Below are 21,467 nucleotides of genomic sequence, written 5' to 3'. Positions count from 1 at the left end.
AGGTGTTAGGGAGATGGTATTATAAAAATGCACTAACAAATACAGACTAAGTGTTATATAATATCTAGGTCACAAAATTTAGAAAGCCTATTTTTCCTAAGCAGGATCCATTGAACTGAAATAAATTTATTTGTTAACGTGTATGACTACGACGTTATAACTGCGTTTATTACATAATTCATTTGCGAATGTAATTATGAAACTTAATAAATCACTTTTTGCAATTAGCACTAATCTGAAATCACATTAAAATCCAGTAAGTTACGAAATTCTAATTACTACCTAATGTTTATTCAATATCAACGAAGGAATTTCGTGTCTGCGTACTGGAATTTAAAAGTGCATACAACAACCATTACGGACAAAAAGCCAGAAGTTTGAATGGCTGTTTTATTAAAAGACACGCATGAGTACCAAAGTTTTATATTACCAGGCAAATTAAAGCAATATTCATTTGCTACTAAAGCAACTTTGACGAAGTTCAAGAGCGTACACAGTATGAGCTCAAAATTATCTTTTGCAAAGTACGTTGATTAAAAAAAAAAAAAAAAAGCCTTCGCTATTGCTGACGGTGAAGAGAAAATTGCACAAACCCCTTTTCGCCACGCATAGCAACTCCAGTAATTAAACCCAACTGTGTTTTGTAACTCTAATATTTTCAATTACGTATTCGAGAAGAAATCTACGCTTACAGCTACTCTTTTATGATTGTAATACTTCCTTATTCAAACTGACGACGAATAACACTTCTGCTAACTAGAAAACCGAGTACTTTATAGTACGATCACCTCGACTGCATTTTAAGTTTCTGCTCTGAAGAATTTCGGTAACAAAAATACCATAAGTTAGCTGATCCACGTTAAAAGCCGCAGGAAGATTCTAGCATTATAAACTTCTCACACTTAATACTTGAGATATTATTTACAAGAGTAACTAAGAACAATATTTCTTTGCATACTTGGATGGAAGTTCATATAGATTGGACTTCTCACCCCAAAATTGGTACTTATATACTAATAAAATATAGTTTCAAAATTAACCATATTCTTTTTCTCTTAATCCAAATTCCATAATACCCTTTTCATTAAAATCTATACGCTACATGTACAGTTTGATATGTGGTAATTCATGTGTATTCTATAAACATAGTGCACTTTTTGATCCTATCTTTTCGTGCTTTAACTCTTTGTGAAAACTGTTCGTGTTTCGAATTTAAAACTACTTTGATTTGATGAATTAATCATGTCGCTTTGTCTTAAATACCGGTAATGAGAATATTCGCCCTTACCAATAACAAGGGTCGTCTAAAAAGTAAAAAACTTTTTGATATTGTGATTTTTTTTTTCAAGTATCAGCATAAAATTTTATTTACAAAGCCGCAGGACCTTAGTCTACTTTTCTATGTAATCGCCATAGTTGTCAAAACACTTGTTACAACGCAGGACCTGTTTTTCAATGCCGATGTTATATTCATCTCCCGCCATAAATTTTGAGCCAGGCTGCCACTGCTTACTTGAGTTCCTCATCGTTTGCGAACTGTTTTCCACTTAAAAATTCCTTAATATTCGGGAATAACTGAAAATCATTTGGTCAAAATGAAACGTCGGTTTTTCTGATTTTTTTTTTCATTTTTTCCTTCAGTTCTTCCATAATAAGTGATGGCCGTCCACTCCGATCTTCATCATGCACACTGTTTTTTCCTTTATTAAACATAATGTACCATTTCCTCGCTGACGACTCGTTCATTGCACTATCACCATAAACATTCTTTATTTGCCTATAAACTTCAATAAGCTTAACTTTTTGCGTGTTCAGAAAGCGAATGGCATTCCATACTTTACATTTGGCGGGATTTTCGATTGCTATCGCGATTTTGAATCGCTGCAAAAACAAGTAGTTTCACCGCACAGCATTGAGACTCGACTCACACTGAGATGAAGGAAGGAGCTAACTGCCGCGTATGCGATCGCAGTGGTGGGGAATCAGCGACACGCAATCGTTATTTACTTTCTGGACGGCTCCCGTATTTACCTATGGCATTTATTCCGAAGTTGGGCGTCCGCTTTTGCCACGTTTTTTCGCTGTTATCTCCTTTTCACATTTTCTGCAATTTGTTATTAGGTTCATTAATCCGTGCTCTTCACAAACTTTTAAAAGATTTTGCTCGTTATCAACGTATTGCTTCACAAATGTTAAAACTGTTAGTTCATTGCCCTTGTACATTCGCCATGTTGGTAACATAAATGCTCGTTACTTTCCCACAATGCAACTGTTTAGTTAGCTTGCGCCAAGTAGTTCCCTCCGCTCGCCGTATAGTCCAATGTTTATAACCGCTTATATATAACACAAACAGATTTTTCGAGACCCTTATCTATTATCAAGCACACAAACGATCAAATTATTCATATCTTTCCTGTAAATTAAAAAAAAAAAAAATGTTGGAAACGGGCGCCCAACTTTGGAACAACCCTTACCTATTAATATGATTTTAATATTTTAATACATCTGAAATGTGTTATGCTTTGGCATTTTTTTAAAGCACAATCAGCAATTTCACCTATAAATTTTCCAAAAAGCTGACAAACGAAATTAGGTTCGAACCTCATACTTTTTAAAAATTGTCTTGGTATTGAGCTAAGCTTGGGCTTGTGTATAGCCCGCTCCTCCCGGTTCTTTGTCACCGGAACTGGAAGAGTCACTACTACTGCTACTTCTACTAATACTACTGCTGCTGCTACTACTACTGGTACTACTACTACTACTACTTATATCGAGAACAGAACCCAACCAACCCCTGCGGGGCTTCTAACCCGTTCCTACTACTACTACTACTACTACTACTATTTCTAGTAACTACTACTACTACTACTACTTCTACTATTACTACTACTATTTCTACTAACTACTACTACTACTACTCTACTACTACTACTACTACTACTACTACTACTACTACTACTACTTATACTAAAGCTTCCTTACCACAAGATTTACATCTTAAATCTTCATAACATGCGATTCCGATTCATTATGAACTAGTATGAATCGTTAGAATTACAATGATTCGTTAAAAATCACTGGGGGGAGCGGGCTATACTCAATCCTAAGCTTGTATATAGATCTGCATGTTTTCGAAAACAAACCACCACATACCAAACTATACAAGAACAGACAAACTTTCAGATACTTACATATTATTGCGAGAACCTTTCGCTTATTCAAAGCAGGTTTAATAATTTCTCCTTTGTTTTTATATGACTTTTGTCCTGTGACGGATCGTGTTGCAAGTTCTGTTTGAGAAAACAAAATTGATGCCAAACTTCTGGTCATTTTTCTAAAATCCACCATATTTATCATTTCAAGCATCTGTTCATTGATATGAACACCTTCACCTATCATGATCTGTAAAGAAACGTTACAATGTTTTGTCATAACAGCATTCATATTTATTAAGGGCGCAGATTATTGTTGAAATTTTGTCTTTAGAGTGTTGTACAAAAAATAATAATAATAATAATAATAATAATAATAATAATAATAATAATAATAATAATAATAATCTAAACGTAGAATGAACTTTCAAACCTTAAATTAACAATCTCACTTACACGAAGATTTTAAAAACCATAACAGACCTGCTACTGAAAATTCTTCGAACACGGGAATTCATCTTAGATCTTAGCTACATATGGTAAAACAGAACGATTTTTTTAAAAAGAAGAAGAAAAGAAAGTCGTTTCTTCTAACACTTTGGATACAGAGCTGTTCTTACCTTTAATTACCCATTTCTTGACGTATTCAAAATGGAAACCATGATTATCGATTCACATAGTTCTAGCACCGATTCACAAATGGCATAACTGAGAACTCTTATTAGGTTTTAGAATGACTATTTTAACTGTGACATTTATTCCAAAGTTGGTCCTCCACCTGGTTTTCGACAAAAAGCGTAAGGTTGGATTAGGTTAGGTTAGACCAGAGGTAAATGAGCATGCTTTATAAATGTTCTCTACGTTTCTGCTTTCCGTCAGTAACACCTTTCACCATGTGACTTACCGTTACCTTGAAAAGTATAACTTTCTGTGTGTTTCTTTGCAGTTACTTGCTTACCACACTTTCTGTGATCTGTTATTAGATTGTTATTAGATTTATTAATCCATGACTTTCACACAGTTTAAAAACATTTTCCTCATTATCACTGTATTGTTTCAGAAACTGTATTACTCACATCCAGGCCAAAATCTCTGTACAACTGCAACCACGATTATGAGATAACCTTGCGGCAAGTAGTTCCCTCTGTTTGTCAAATAGTTCCATGTTTACAACCGCTTATATAGGATCTATATGTAAAAAATAAAAGCAACTTCCGCTCTCCTTACATATTACCAAGCACACAAACGAGCCAATTATCCATTTCTTCCCGGTAAATTTTCAAAATTTTGCTGGAAACGGACGACCAACATTGGAATTTAACCCTTAACTGTTATTAGTGACGTAGATTAAGTTGTTTCTAAGCAAAAACTTTATTTTTTTATCATATTTCACAGCAGAAACTTGTATGATGCGAGCTAGCATAAGTTTGGAGCCAATACGTTGTTTCTCGACAGATAATCTCTCTGTACCAGTGGCTTGCCCTGTAATTAAGTTCTTTTAAGGCATAATAGTGTGGTGAGGAACGGTCTATACTGTGAAGATTAATCTTGCACGATGGACTGTGCATTCGCCAACTGTAGCAGACCCATCCTTCGGTAGTGGTTGGGTGCCGACATTAATAGAATATCCTTTTCTCCTTAACTTCGATATTGCACAAGGATGTAAAATAAAAACTCAAATTCGACAGCTAATTAGGGTATAATTCATTCTGAAGTTTCTCACTTCTAAATGAAAAGGAGGTGGTATTACATCCTGTTGTCACGTGAACTGGAGCCCTGCAAAACTAGAGATGTTTTCAAGTACTTCTGGAATAAACGTTTCTTGTAACATTGCACGATATGGTTCGGGGCTTCAATACGGAATGGCCCAGTAATAATAATTTCACTGCAGTGCCACTTCAAACAGTTATGCTAAGAATCTATGAATTTTCCTCAGTAAACACAATACTTCCTATTTATATACCGCTTTTAAGCTTAAACGAGGTTTAATCAGTCAAGAAAATTTTCTTTCATAAATATGGATCAGTTTCATGTTGTACGGGAAACCATATTCAGAACTTCAAATGAAGACGATCATCAGCTTCATCTGACGCCTGCAAAAGCTTTGGCTGGAATGGTTTCATAACTTCAGATTGTGTAACAGAATTCATAAAGTGTAACGACTAATCTTCAGTTCAAAATATCTTTTCCCGCGAGGCTTACATAGATTAATGATACTACTTCGAGGAGAAAATACATTTTCTTGCATTCATGGAAAAAAGTAGACAGTTTGTTTCTATTTCGCACTGCTTGATTTGCTAGTGGTAGAATATCAAAGAATTTGTATCCAAAGTCTAATATCAATAATTCTGTGTTTCTATCAATGTTCAAATACAAAATAACATGTTCTTATGAGCTTAATTTGGGATTCAGTTTTACATAGTAATTGCAAGGAACACATCCACTTACCGATTACAAATTGAATTTTACAATCCAATTTTGCAACAGAGTAATAACGACTGATGCTGATATATTTGCCGTCTCCAAGCCTTACAGAAGTTACTATGGTTACCAAATTCACTATTTACAGAAGTTAACATTGTTGTCAACTCCATATTCCACCACTTAAAAAAGTTGCTATGCTTTTAACTCCATCACTTACAGAAATTGCTACGGTTGCAAACTCCATCACTTACAGAAGTAGCCAGGTTTCCAACTCCACTGTTTACAGATATTGCTATGGTTTCCAACTTCAGAACTTGAAATAGTTGACAACTTCATCACTTACAGAAATTTAATTTCCAACTCCATACTTACATAAGTTTCTATGGTTGCAAAATTCGTCAGCGGTGTCATTTGTGAAGGATGGGGCAATTTCCCCCTGAGCTTGAGTGACACATATATTTTAATGGTGCTAAATTTAAAAAAAAAAACGTGAAACTATTACGTCGATGCAGAAACTTACCCCCACAAGCAAATTCTGAAATGATACTCCTGAATTCCATCACTTACAGAAGTTATCATGGTTGACAGCTGCACCACTTACAGAAGTTGCAACTTTTACGTCTCACAGGAGTTGTTATGGTTGCCAGTGGTTTGCAAACTCTGTATCATTTACAAAAGTTACCAGGGTTGCTAGCTGCATTACTAACAGAAGTTGCTATAAAGTCAACTTTACCATTCACAGAAGTTACTATGGTTGCCAAATTCACCCAAATAACTTGCTATTGCTGCAAACTGCATCACTTACAGAAGTTGGCAACGCGAATAAACATCAAAATTTCAAATGAAGCTCCGGGTTAGTGAGTTTCTATTTCGCTCTGTATTTATATTTTAAACACTAGTTTTTTTTTAATCATTCTTGAAAATCAACTACATACTTCATCACCTAAATCAAATGTACGAAATTTCAATAAAGAATTTAGTACCTGCAATTAAAACTTCTACGCGAGTAATCACAATTTCCTACAAACAAGCATATCTGAATCATATTTTCAAACAAATCAAATGTCACATAAATTATTTACTTAACCTGTGATACTGTTACCAAGGAAATATTTTTAAAAATACAACAAATAAGGAGCAATCACTGTAAAAGAATAGCAAACCAACAAATGAGTGTTGAACAAAAATAACCCGCCAATGTGAACACACTGACGCGCCAAAAGTGTTCCATTACTGAGCTACTATTAACCCTATTAAGACGCCTGAGTTAATGCAAATATCTAAATGAATTAAAAAATAATAATACTATATAAATGAATAGAAATTGGAAATACTTTACTTAATAATGCAATAAAAAAGTAATTCAGTAGAACACTCAAAACACAAAATTCTAGAGAAACATACGAAGTGTGTCTGAAAAGTAAAGTTATATATTGTCTACGAACACCTCAGGTTTCCCCTATGACAAACGTTCCTGAACGCGAAAGATGAAATAAAAGAAAAACTAATTCCCCCCAATGTAATACGTATGACTATGGACTTAAGAGACATACTAATTATTGAATTGCTTGTAATCGTTACATTTAATTCCTCACTATGTATAATTTTACCAATTTGCAGGTTTATCAAGCAAAATTAATCCAAAAATAAAACACCAGTATAATTATGTTGATTGCGATAGGTGTAGGTGTTTTAAAGTCTGATTTTAACAGATTCAGACATTGGGTCCAAAATAGTTTCAACATATTATCCATCATCACATGTGTGATGAAATATTAACTCAATCTTCGAAAGAAAAGACTGATTGTCCTGACGGTCAAATGGCGGCCCATGAATAAAAATTAAGAAATATGTGGTTTCTTCTTTATTTAACTCAATGCGTGACAGGAGAAAAGCTATTATGAAACTATTATGTTTAATCATACTCACTCTGTAAGGTAAGGCCGTTAGCAGTTTTAGAAAAGTGCAGTTCATAGAATTACTTTGAAATCCTTGAAGTTCAAGCCCTAATTGGCTTTGATTTCAGGAAGTGCGCCATAGACGAAAACAGGTAGTAATCCAATGTGGTGAGGTGGGGACTATATGCCGGGTGTGACATCAGTTCGATCTCATGAAGTTCCTAAATTTTTTGTTGCATTTTTTTGAGCCAAGTGTGGTTTTGTGTTATTCTGTTGCAGCAGAGCGAGCTTTCGGTTCATTAATGAAGGATATTTTGGCGTAGTGCAGCACACATCCGCTCCAACTGTTCAGAATAAAGGTCAGCACTGATGCTATGACTGTTAAGAACGAATTTAAAGTGGATTACTCTCTCGTACTTCCACCACACACAGAACATGACTTGAAGCTCAAATGGGTCCTGCTTGACAACCAGTTCTGGAAGTTAACCCTGGCGAAAATACTGTTTTTGTACACCTGTTTTATAGCATGTCACAATCTATTTCAGGAAATACACATCACAGCAGTTGTCGCGTGACAAAGGAAACACATTCAGCACATGTGATATTGTGAACCAAATGTAAAACAAAACATTTTTAGTTTCCGTTTCAAGTGATACCACTTTCATGTATCGGAGTATAGGCGCCGACTACGTGAATGCTCCGAGACTCAAGCACCCATTTGAGATACTTTATGGGTGCTGAGCACCCATTAAACTTTTGAGTTCGAATTAAGTTATACTTTCATGCGGTGAATAATAAAAAAGAGACCTTAGTGCATGTGATCTCAGGTAAAATTTTAAGACAGAAGTGTGTGTGTGTTGAATAATAATAATTTATCAATATCTATTTTAGACTCTTACAAGGTTTACGGCATATCGAGCCATATAACATTAGAAAGATAGTAATAATAATCCGTGGGTGTAATTTTGCATAATCATTTCTTTAAAGAACTTGGTGATTGATTATGTTAATTTATATTTCTTTTTTAAAATGAGAGATGTTTTAAGTAAATTAGAAGACAGTTGAATCATTTTCTATTTTCACTCAAATTATCCTAAAATATTTTAAAGGTTTTGAAAATGAAATGAAATCTTTGAGTTTTATGTCCCACGATTATGCCAGCTAGGCTAAAGGAGACGGTGGTTATGAGAAATGAATGAAGTGGTGGAATGAAGAAAGTGGGAGGAAACGAGAGAACCCCGAGGAAACCCACGCACACGGTGTTTGTCCACCACAAAGTTCACTTGGCGGGGACTGGGATCGAACCCGGAACCCCAAGCACCAGAGGTGAACGCTCTACCACTGAGCCACTGCGGCTCCATTTTAAAGGTTTGGCTCTAATCATTATTATTTTAATAATTTTCTGTCTCCTTATTTTGACCAATATTTGTTAAATACGTTTGAAATTCACAAACAAATTCTTAATGTTTAGGAATTTTGTTCAATATAAAGTTTAGGAAATCGTGCTAAAACGAATTAAAATTATTATTATTATTATTATTATTATTATTATTATTATTATTATTATTATTATTATTATTATTATTATTATTATTATTATTATTATTATTATTATTATTGTTATTATTATTATTTTGCCTTTGCAATTTAAATATAATTTCACCGTTCATTTTATTTCAGCAGGTCTTGATAGTGTTTCGAGCCTCTCATTGAAGAATTTGGGAACCACTGGTCCATTGCATCTACTTTAGAAAAAAAAAAAGCGGGACATTAGTGCCGAAACCTGAGGACCCATTTAGAAACTTAGAAAGTGGGCGCCTATGTAGTCTAAATGTTAAACAAGATTTGTTCAGGTTTGAAATAGAGAAAAATATTTGTAATAACACTATAAGACTATTCAGTATGTCTTCATTAAGGTTAATTTTCAAATTTGTTAATTAACTATTCAATTTCGCGAGATTAGTCAACGCGCACACACCTTCAAATCACTTGCATTATATGCTTTAATATAACAAAAATAAATGCGCATAATTACAACAGCACTAATATCCCATATATATATATATAAAAAAGAATTGATTTCTAGATACTGAATTAGAACCAAATACAACCATTATAACTTACATTCAAAACTCGTATTTGTGAGCACTAACAAGAAAAGGGTCCTATGGATGAACCGCGTTGCGGGATGAGACATAGTGCGACTGATAGAGAATGTGAAAATATGTGTATATGCAAAGTTATAGCGGCTGAGCGCCATAAGAAACGCAGGGGGAAGGGGGCAAAGTTAGTGGGAGAAGAGCTATACTGTTATAGAAATATATTAAATAAACTGTTGAATCGTAAAAATAGTGAAAGATAGACAATGCAAACGGTGGTAGTTTCACATATTGGCAAAGGAAGAATGGACAGAGTAGATCACGAACCTCCGCCGCCATCTTAAAGTTAAAATCCGCCATTTTGAAACCTGTGATTTTTTTAAATCGAAAGGTAGTCATGTCATATTTCAATTCGGGTCAGCATGTTCTCAAAAAGTCAATTTTGAACTTTACTTGTTGTTACCTGTACTTAGTTGGAAGATTTAGGAACATCTTTATAATTATTTACTAAAATCTAGGAGACTGATACTCGTATGTTGAAAGTTAGGATTATCTTTAAAGCACAGTCGACTTCAGTAGTCCACTTTTCATCCAGATATCACATGATACGCTCGACCCAATTTGCTATTGCTTACGAAGGTGGACAAAGAAAGTTGAGTGAAAAATGTAGCAAATGGTTAAAAAAAAAAAAAAAAAAAAAAGTAGTGGTCTACGTATAGTACGTAATAATTACATTCCAATCTAACAGATTTTATTGTGTTATAGTCTATATTATTAGTAAGTATGTGCTTTAACAAAACGTAGCTATATAAACCACATTGTTTCCGACCAAAAGCATCAAAAAAAGGGGGGGAAACGGTTTATCCAGACCGGAACGTTTCTCTTCGGCACTATATAAAGCAAATTGGAAATAATGTCATAAATAATAATGCACTAATGTACAACTTGAATATCACATTTGACTGTTAGCTTTCTTAGCTTGTAAATATGTTTAGCTTACATTTATTTTCGTGATAATCTAAACTTTCAACATACCAGTATCAGTCTCCTGAATTTTCGTAAATAACTATAAAGATAATCCTAGATCTTCCAAATAAGTACAGATAACGATCACTAAGGTTCATAATTGACTTTTTGAAAACATACTGACCCTAATCGATATATTACATGATTATCTTTCCATTTCAAAAAAATATCACAGATTTCAAAATGACGGATTTCAACATGGCGGCGGAAGTTCGTGAGGCGGCGGAGGCTAGTCTGCCCATTCTTCTTTTGCAAATATGTGAAACTACCACCGTTTGTATTGTCTATCTTTCACTATTTTTACGATTCAAAAGTTTATTTGATGTATTTCTATAATATAGCATAGCCCTTCTCACACCAACTTTGACCCCCTCCCCCTCCGCTTCTTATGGCGCTCAGCCGCTATAACTTTGCACATAACACATATTTTCACATCCTCTATCAATTTCACTATGTCTCATTCCGCAATTCGATTCATCCATTTGAACTTGTAAGTACTAATACGTGAAATATGAACAAAAAATAGTAAAATAGAAGACTTACCAAGTTGCCGGTAGATCTGTCCACTTCTGAAATCGGTGGTAGGTCACAATCTTCATTCGGTGAAAACATATTCAATGAACTATGTTCCAGAACCATTTCGTTTTCGCTCTCAGAAATCACTTGTTCAATCTTAATTTTGTTTGCCTTCTCTGTGATGATCGACTCCATCCCTAAAATTGCTAGATTAACACAAACACTATGTCATGTCCAGTAACCTACCACAAATTTCCGTAAACTTCTATTTTATTAAATATCAGAATACGTAGTTAGCGAAAACAAACAATAGATAATCATTGAATAGATAAGCCCATTTCTTCATTTTTCACAACTTATCGAGAAAAAAAAATCTTCAATTCTCTTATAATATAATATACAACATTTTTAGAAAGGCACCTTGCAGATCTTTGCCATGATTTCCTTACAGATATACTATTTGATTATAAATTTGGTCACTGGATTAAAATACATGTTTTTCTTTTTTTAAATCTGTCTCAGCGCAATATTTTACACACGCACTTCAAAATCCGGCTCTTGCATTGCTGTATTAAACACTGTTCACGAAGCAACAACGATTCTTCAATTTTCAATTGTAACAACTTGCATTATTGGCGATTATTCGTAAAGGTTGCTACATAGAGTGTCGGACTGGCCAGCTTGAGGGCCCTTGGATATATACATATACATCAGTTGCAAAACATGGTAAGTGACAAAATCGTATTTTCTGTATTCAATAAAAATGTAGTGCAAAACAGATCGCAGAAAATAAGTTACAATAATACTGAGACAATCAAATGTAATTGTGGAGTAACTGATATGAGTAAGGGGGGAGGGCAAGAAGACTTTTTTCGGAAAGACCAACTTAGACTTCCGCAACGTTTTTGGTACGAAGACTCAAGAAACCATTTGCGATCGCGAAAATTCGACCAAGGCCTACTGGTCCTGCGCCCAGTGATTCCTGCGGGGCCCTTGGCGATTGCCAAGTAGCCAAAGTGGCCAGTTCGGCACTGGCTATACAGCACTTATAATTGTAAACTGTATTACTTAAATAAAATAGAATAATATTTTTGGATTCCTTCGTAATGCTCTGTACGCTACTAAAGGAAACGAGACAATTTCAATTGAATTAAGATAAAATTGGTAATTTCAAACGTGACAACAGACGAAGGTGCACAGAGAGAATTTTGTGAACATTCTGTTGACCACAGCACACACTAATATGTGATCAAACAAAGGTTTCATTACAGTATGGATGTAAACGGTATTACTATTCTCTCTATGCAAATAAGCAAACAATAGGTAACGCACAATCTTGTTTTTAAAACCTTGGTCACTCATTCACACATCTTCCATCTTTCTTTAACCTTTTCGAACCCAGGTGGCCAAAGTGGCGCACACGGTTTGTCACTTTTTTAATCCGCTCCTATGTGGACACTATTCAAGATATTGGGTTGGACCATAGTTTCTCAAATTAGTTTTTTTTTTTCTTCTGGGTGTCCAATTTCCTTCTCAAATCAGCCCAAAGTAAAAAAATTCCGAGACTTTTCGAATTTTCTTTTTTCTCTGTAGCTTCCTTCGTTGCTGAGAGATCTAAAATGTTATCAGGTAGATACCTCGTATGGATACCTGATTGTTGACATCACTTCGACCGGCTCGCGCGCAATGTTGCCAACTAGGGAAATTAAAATTTTTCCATTTTTGGGTAGAAAAATCAGAAATTTTCGAGATACATGTTTATAATTTCCTATTTTAGGGAAAAAGATCGAAAAATATTCTTTTTCCCTCTTCTTGGCTACATTTCCTTCTTATTCGTTACATTGGATCAAATGTCCCAGTATCTGAAAGCCTATTTTTTTGGCCTACACAATGCATTATGGAAAGTTTCACTTCGATAATTAGAGGAAGTACAGAGTTTTCATAAAGTCTGGACGGATTTAATTTGCTTATAATTTTCATAAAAATGCTCATAATGAAATCAAATAAAGTGCAAACGGTAGCGGAAGGATTAAATTTTTAGTTGGCAACACTGTTAGATAAGCGGCAACTCTGAACACGTTGAGAGAGGGAGAGGGAGGGCAAGGGTCAGAGAGGGCAGGGGACCGTTCTTTTTTGAAGAGGAGACCGTGAATGGAGATTCGTACCTGGATATGTTGCACACATACCTCATTCCAGAACTGGAGGCACGTGGAATCCAGAACGACATCGTGTTCCAACAGGACGGGGCACCCCCTCACTATGCAATCAAGGTGAGACAGTTCCTTGACGAGAAATTCCCTAACCGATGGATTGGCCGCGGTGGCCCGACCGCTTGGCCGCCAAGATTACCCGACCTTACCCCTGCGACTTCTGGCTTTGGGGTCATGTGAAAACGGAAGTTTATGCAAAGAAGCCAAGTGGTTTGGAGAACTTAAAGGACAAAATCAGGGCTGGCATCTCGGATCAAACACGGCGGAACGCTGTGAGTGGATTCCAGCGCCGCCTACGCGAATGTGTGGACGTAAATGGCGCCCAGTTGGAGGTGTGGCGGTGAATGAACTGAGCTGGTGCAGATTACAGGTAAAAATTTAATCCTTCCGCTACCGTTTGCACTTTATTTGATTTCAATATGAGCATTTTTATGTAAATTATAAGCGAATTAAATCCGTCCATACTTTATGAAAACCCTGTACAGTTGAGGTTTACAGTAGACCTTATTCTCTAAGTGGAATGATAATTGTTATTTTTTTTAAAAAAAAGTAGAGTGAGATATTTTTTTAAATGGCATGCTTACTTCATACATAATGACATAATGACATAATGACATAATAGCGAAAAAAGAATACGTTGCAGGAATAAAGTAGTGCTAAATTGATAATATATTCGAAATATATTATATTCAATCTTTTGGTTCTGTTAACAGAATTCACATAGGTACTTCACAGTACTGGAAACCCGTACAGAAGGTTCTCTCGAGTTGACAATATGACGTAAACGTACATTTATACCAAAACATGAACATGATTTTAAGTACTGTTGTGTTTGTTTATTTACGTATCTAAGATAACATCGTCTTCTTGACTACAATTTTGAATTTAGACATCCCCAAATGAAAAGATGTTATCACTTAACAGGCGCTGATGAGAATGTGACTTAATTGCTGTTTTAACAGTTTCTTTACTCGAGATACCATTATTCTATTGACTACAAATTTGATTTTAAACAACCTCGAATGACAATATATATATCCTTCAGGCGTTGATAAGAACTTGACTTTAATGTTGTTACGTCTGTTTCTTTATGTTTAAATGTGTCAGAAAGTTTTAATTATTTTTGAACTATGTGAGAAAGTTTGAATTATGCATAAATTGTGTCAGAAAGTTTGAATTGCGAACACCCTCAATGTAAAGATGTATAATTTTCAGGAACTTACGAGGTAGTTAGGCAACCAAAATAACACGAGAGTAAGTTGGGTTGCATACCATAACCCCAAAAGTCTATGACTCAGTAAAACATAGGACTCAGAAATACAGTACTAGGAAAGCAAAGTTGATATGTGTGAAGATATATGAATTTGTCATGTATTTGCATACATTATGAGTTACTTTACTTCGAACATTTTATTTTAAATTGAACTCAATGGAAAACATAATCGTTTAAGAAAGCATAAGGTCAGATCCCGTATTTTATGCTCTACTACGTATAAGTTTTACAAAATCCTGGGCGCAAGTTGTCAGTACTGACATCCCCAATATCACGTTTCATTCGCATGTTATCTGAGCTTCTGAGCGGACAAGTGACGGATGCACAGTAGTTGAATAAAGAAAGCATATATATATATATATATTGCTATTTATTTTTTTCAAAATCTCTTATGAAAACTCCACTTCTTTAAGCTAGCTTTTCTTACGTTAGAGTTATCCGCTTGAGTTAACGACTAATATAAAGACTGATGCAATGTCACATAAATTGTCGAAGCATATTGAATATCAATATTAGCATAATCTGTTTTGAATTCTGGCCAAAGTAAATACATGATAGAGGTGGTTAGTGTATTTCACAATATACTATGTAATGTTGAATACACAGTAAAAAATGGTTGTGTTAATTCAACTCAGTTTTAACACAGGGCAGTGGTTCCAGTGTGACTACCACTATGCGGTGTTAGTTCAACACAGCCCCTGTGGTGTTGGCGTTTAACACAGGGAGTGTATTACCTCTTTAACACACAACCGGTGTTGAGCGGTGTTAAATTCGGATCTGTGTTAGTATTTTCGGTGTTGATTCGACACCATGTCAGGGTCGGTAGTGTGGGAAAAAGTGTTGAGTGTTACTTGTGGCGGTGTTGCACCAACACGAAGAAAGTAACACAGTGTGTAGTGTGTTAATTATTTTGTGTTACTATTACACCATGTCAAGTATCAATATAACACAGTCTCTGTGTTACTTCAACATCATTTTCTTATTATTTCAACACACAATCTGTGTCATAATTCAAGGTCAAGTAACATTGTTTTGGTGTTAATTCAACATTCTCTGTGTTAAAATTCAAGGTCAGACTACCAGATTAACACCATTTTTGGTGTTAGTTCCACTCCACTTCTGTGTCACTACGGCACCTATTTCGGTGTTGAAACAATTTCGTGTGTGGTGTTGATGTAACCATTTTTCTGTGTTGGAAAACCATGTGGTGTGCATGCTTACGCTTACTGAAAATTCTAATTTTAAAAGAAGAATAGTAAACTACAGAACACTTCATATAGAAAATCTTCATAAAATTTTTTGACGTCCTCTCCAACATTTATTGTGAAGTATTTCTTGATGTTGCGAAACATAACCTTCACCAATATCTTGTTCAAGAATGATACGAAACTCTTACCTATATCCTTATAATATGTTTGCCTCTTAAATCGTGATTCTACTTGTTTTCCGCCATTTTTGAAGCACAATCCCCGGTGTTGACTGGTGAGCTCTAGCGCAGTGTAGAAGTGACACAGTAATACGATGTTGTTTCTCGCCGTTGACATATTTCTTCAGAAACATTACGTAAAACAATTGAAAATACATAGCGCGGTTTGCATGTTGAAATTTTGCGTATACCTGGATTTGTTTAAGTATTTCTTTCTACTGTCTCTGTCTGTAGCTTCAATTCATAAGTCTTTATAATTAGATGCCCATTCATAAGTCTTTATAATTAGATGCCCATTCATAAGTCTTTATAATTAGATGCCCAACATATTTGGCAATCACGCAGAGAACAACATCGAAGATTCTACACTTGTGTTAATTTAACACACAGGCTGTATGTCATTTCAACTACCGGCATTTGACACACAACTTTAAATGGAGAGTGAGTTGTTCTAACCACCTGTTTGTATTATATTTTAACACAATCGTGAAATAACACAACGATTTGTTTTTACAGTGTACAGATATATCTCAGTGGACTTTGTCCGCTACTCTGCAAGAGCTTGCGCTCTTGTTTATGTTTGGGCCAATGTAAATTTATGGGAAACGTGCTTAATGTATCAATAGAATACCACACCTGCCACAAACCATTTCCATACATAGACATCATATTCCCTCAGATCTCAGCGAATGGCTTTTACCACAAAGAAATAACTAACTAACTAACTAACTCTATGGCCTATGGAACCCGCAGGTTCAGTGCCGCGTTCACAAAAGCTCTCCATTGACTTCTATCCTTAGCTAATTGCATCCAGTTTCTACTTTGTATTCCTATCTCTGCGAGATCCATCTTAATATTATCCTCCCATCTGCGCCTAGGTCTTCCTAATGGTCGTTTTCCTATAGGTCTTCCAGTCAAGGCTTTGAAAGCGTTTCTACTTTCTTCCATTCTAGCTACATGACCTGCCCACCTAAGCCTCCTAGACTTGACGACCCTAACAATGTTGGGTAAACCGTATAAACTATGTAGTTCCTCGTTATGAAGTTTCCGCCATTCCCCATTCTCGTTCCTCTTGGGTCCGAATATTCTTCTCAGGATCCTGTTCTCAAATACTTTCAGTCTATGTTCTTCCCTCAGAGTAAGTGGCCATGTTTCGCAACCACAAAGAAATACCGTATATAAATATCGAGTGTTCTAAAAAGACGCCCACGGACTACAAAGCATTATTCTACAAGTTAAGATAAAGCGAAAAATATAATCATATACCTTTCTGGTCCTCGTCTGGAGACGAGAATTGCACTATCGACACAAAATTCATCAAATAGTTACATCGATTCTATCTAGATGGCAGTTAAAGTCGATAGGCGTTGACGTTAGCACAACAATCAGTACAACTGCTTGAAGGATTCGAGGAGCAAGTTAATCCGCGATGTTCTCACATAGCGAACACTTGATTCCCTATAGCAGCTGATAGAGGCCCCGGAGGGTATATCATTATACCATTTTCGTTTTATTTTGACCTCAATAATAGCGCTCTGTTGTCCGTGGGCGCCATTTTTAGAATATCTTCCATATATATATATATATATATATATATATATATATATATATATATATATATATATATATATATATATATAGGGTGTTATTTAACTGTACCAACAAACTTTAAGATTCCTCACATCAAAATAAGAGAAAAAGTTCATATGGACCTATGGCGAAAAGAGCACAGTTTCAGAGCCAAGGCTGTCCAAAATCGCGAAAAACCCAAATTTCAAGAGACCCTATTTCGAATTCGAGAGATTGTGGATGATGGTCCTTATCAGTATAAAGGAAGTTAGGCATACACAATCCAAAAGTGCATATTTCATCAATTGTCAATACGTGTAAAGGTTATTCCCTACAGGGTGTAATTCTCAGATATGCTTTCAATATAGTTTTCAGATATACCCTGATTTCAAGGAGGGTTCAAAGTAGGCAGGAGGTAAGCCTTGACAACAATAGACATCCAATGCTTCGGAGGGAAAGTGGAAGTGCTAGGAACCGGCAGCTCCATGTTTCTTTGTGTTCGCAATAATGTGTGATGATATGTATAGTATTTCGTCACGGTATATTTCACGTTTTCTTCACTTATATGTGTGAGAGACATGCATTTTCCCCGAGTACGAGAGACCGTGCTGCTGACGATCCTTAACACTTCCGACATCGCGCCAAAGAATTCCGTGTTCATTGCTATCAAGGCTTATCGTTTGTCTACTTTGGACCAATCATAAAGTCAGAGCATATCTCAAAATTCGGTTGATGGCATGTCTGGGAATTTCATCCTGCAGGGAATAATCCGTACACCCATTGAACATTAATGAAATACGCATTTTTGGATTGCGTATGCGTGACTCCTTATATGATTATAAGGACCACTATCCACACTCTCTCGAATTCGAAATAGGGCCTCTTAAAATTTGGCTTTTTTCGCGATTTTAGACAACCCTAGCTTTGAAACTATCCACTTTTCGCCATAGGTCCATATGAACTTTTTCTCTTATTTTAATGTGAGGAATCACCTCTTAAAGTTTGTCGATATAGTTCATTAACACCCTATATATATATATATATATATATATATATATATATATATATATATATATATATATATATATATATATATATATATATATATATATATATATATATACTTACAGACACTAATCAAAACCTATACTATATTTTCCGTATATGTGCTAAATTTCACTTAAATCCTGTCAAGGAATAGGGATGCAGCACGGTGACTCACTGGTAGAGCACTAACCTTGTTCGATCCGAGGTCAATTGAGTTTTTGGGGGGTTCTTTCGTTCTCTTATCTTACCAATTCTTATATAATCATTTCCTTTTCCTCAACTATTCGTCTCCTTTGGCGTAAACTGCGTAAGCAAAAACAAACAAACAAACAAAAGGTTCAGTTTAACGTCCGATGATTATGCCCCTTTAGGCTAAGGGAAACACATGATTAACACAAGTGAATGATGATGGAATAATTGGTGGAACGAGCAAGTGGGAGGAACGGGAGTATCCTGAGAAACCCACGGACATGACCAAACCAGGGACCCCTCACTTTAGCAGTAAGCGCTCCACCACTGAGCCACCGTGCCCTCTTAACCATGTCGGTCCCAGCGTCCCCCACAGGGGACATAAAATATAACAAAATTATTATTTCTTTATAACTTTAAAATTACACTGACAACATTGAAAACTATTTACAGGGAATGATCCATCTATGATCATCGCCCGTAAACAGTTTTGAATGTTGCCAGTCTGATTTTAAAGTTATAAAGAAATAATAATTTCGTTATATTTTATGTCCCCTATGGGGGACGCCGGGACCGACATGGTTAAAGCGCATAAGCGTAGAACGTTAAAAATTAAATTTTATTTGATTCTAAAGGAATACGTGAAAAAGTTTGACTACATAATGTGAGTTTAAAGAAGTGCTAATTATCAACAGATGCTTCCCGTTACCTCTGTCTTTTTAATATATTTTGTATACAGCACCAATGTTCAAAGCATCAATTACATTCCAGAAATTAATATTCAAACTTTGTCCAAAGATAAGTGGAATAAATAATCAGATAATAATACGTGCACTTTTTTAAAAAATATTTTTTCTTTCATTGTTGAGAGAATTTCAATATTGAGAATTATAGTTTTTCTCGAAAATTACACATGAGGATTTAAGTGATTATTTTGTTTAGGTCAATAAGATGTAGGTTTGCTGGTCTCATCTTGGATGCTTTTGCCTTTACATCCTTATAAAATTCAACAATTTTAATTTTATTCATATAGACTACCATCGGCTAGCTGGGGGCTCTGCCCCCAGGCCCCGCATTTATTTAGCCTTGCATCTCTTATGTTATCAGCATTTGCATCAACAGTCAATTTCCTGCATTTGCACTTATTTCCTGAATTCGGCCAGATGGGGTCTTCGCTCCCAGATCTCCGCCTTTGCTCGGCCTATGGCCTCACCCCTCCTAAACCCACAATTTTACCGAATTTCAAGTTTCTTTTCATATTTTAACTATTTAAAAGTTAAGATTCTGTATTCCAAGAAAACGCCTTTTAAATCACATTCGAATTTCTTCATCCTCATTTAGACCCCTTAAAAACTAAAAATATTTACTTTTGGCAATTTTCCTGTGAGTTAGTCTCGGAAGGCTACAATCATGCCAAATTTCATCATTCTAATCCTGCCGGAAGTGCCTAAACATTTTGAGGTGTAGAAGATGTCTCATAAAAATAACATGGGAATGGTTTCTCAGTTCCTCATAAAAAAAGACACTTTAAAGTTTTTTTTTTAATTTTTGGTGGTTTACTTGGGTAACGCTCACAAAAACGTACAAGCATACCGAATTTCAAGTTCATACTCCAATTCCAAGTACCTAAATATGAGATGATAAATCCAAAAAAAGGTCTATTTAAATAGCATAGAAAATTTCTTAATCTCCCCTTTAGACACCCTAAAAATTAAAAATACTCGCTTTCGGCAATTTTTCTGTGAGTTAGTCCCGAAAAGTTACAATCACGGCAAATTTAATCATTGTAGCCCTACAGGAAATGCCCAATAATTTTAGGGTGTAGAAGATGTCCCATATAAATAACATGGGAAAGATTCTTCAGTTCTCCATAAAACCACTCTGAAGTAGTTTTTTTTTTTATTTGGCGATTTAATTAGGTAATGCTAACGAAAACATACCAGCATACCGAATTTCTAGTTTATACTCCAAAGACCTAAAATATGAGATTATAGATACAAAAAAATGTCCATTGGTACATGGAAAATTTCTTCATCTCCCCTTTTAGACTCCCTAAAATTTAAAAATATTCATTTCTGATAATTTTTCTGTGAGTTGGTCACGAAAAGCTACAATCATGCCAAATTTCAGCTTTCCACGTCAACCGGAAGTACCCCTTTATTTTACATCAGTCATTTCACGCAGTTTTTCAAAACACGTACCAGTAATTTTTCAAATAATAAATAATGAATATAATTTTTAATCCAATTTCTATCTTGGAGAGAAACCATAGATATTAAAAATTACTCAATACTGACATTGCTACCTAAGCAAAATTTGCATCACATATGTATTAAAACTGTCCGAATAACGAAGCCTCTTTCGTTTTCTGTCTCGTGATATTCAAACTGCCTCATATTCCGTTTCCTTCGCTTACGGATGTTACGTTTGTTCAATGGATGAGAGAGATCTGGTCAGGATTCTGTGTTCAGATCAATATACAGAGCAAATAAAACCACGGTACCCAGATCCTGTATCTATCAGAGCCAGAGACACAAGTTTTATGTAAGAGCAAAGCGATGCCGTCAGATTCGCCGAAGTCATGTTTGGGTATAAAAAGGAAAAAAACTTTCATAAAAAGAAAAAGAACGTGGGCTGT

At 35.3% G+C, this 21,467-nt stretch overlaps 1 protein-coding gene across 6 annotated transcripts in view; it reads right to left on the bottom strand.

Moving 5' to 3' along the window:
- The window catches only part of LOC145675518 (uncharacterized), a 290,842-nt gene that overhangs the window by 52,994 nt on the left and 216,381 nt on the right, over positions 1–21,467 (bottom strand). For 2 of the 6 annotated variants that reach the window (XM_081745978.1, XM_081745977.1), the window contains exons 7-8: positions 11,143–11,321; positions 3,192–3,402 (exon numbers count right to left, since the gene is read on the bottom strand). The exons of the other annotated variants lie outside the window; for them this stretch is intronic. In XM_081745978.1, the coding sequence (XP_081602104.1) occupies positions 3,192–3,402; positions 11,143–11,321 (390 nt within the window). The remainder of the gene's footprint in view (positions 1–3,191; positions 3,403–11,142; positions 11,322–21,467) is intronic. 6 annotated transcript variants of the gene reach the window in all.

The sequence above is a fragment of the Thermobia domestica genome, chromosome 18 (assembly GCF_964235325.1).
Source record: "Thermobia domestica chromosome 18, izTheDome1.hap1.1, whole genome shotgun sequence".
In the NCBI taxonomy this organism is placed as follows: domain Eukaryota; kingdom Metazoa; phylum Arthropoda; class Insecta; order Zygentoma; family Lepismatidae; genus Thermobia; species Thermobia domestica.
Note: the sequence above shows the minus strand (reverse complement) of the source record. Positions and strands in the feature narration are given on the sequence as shown.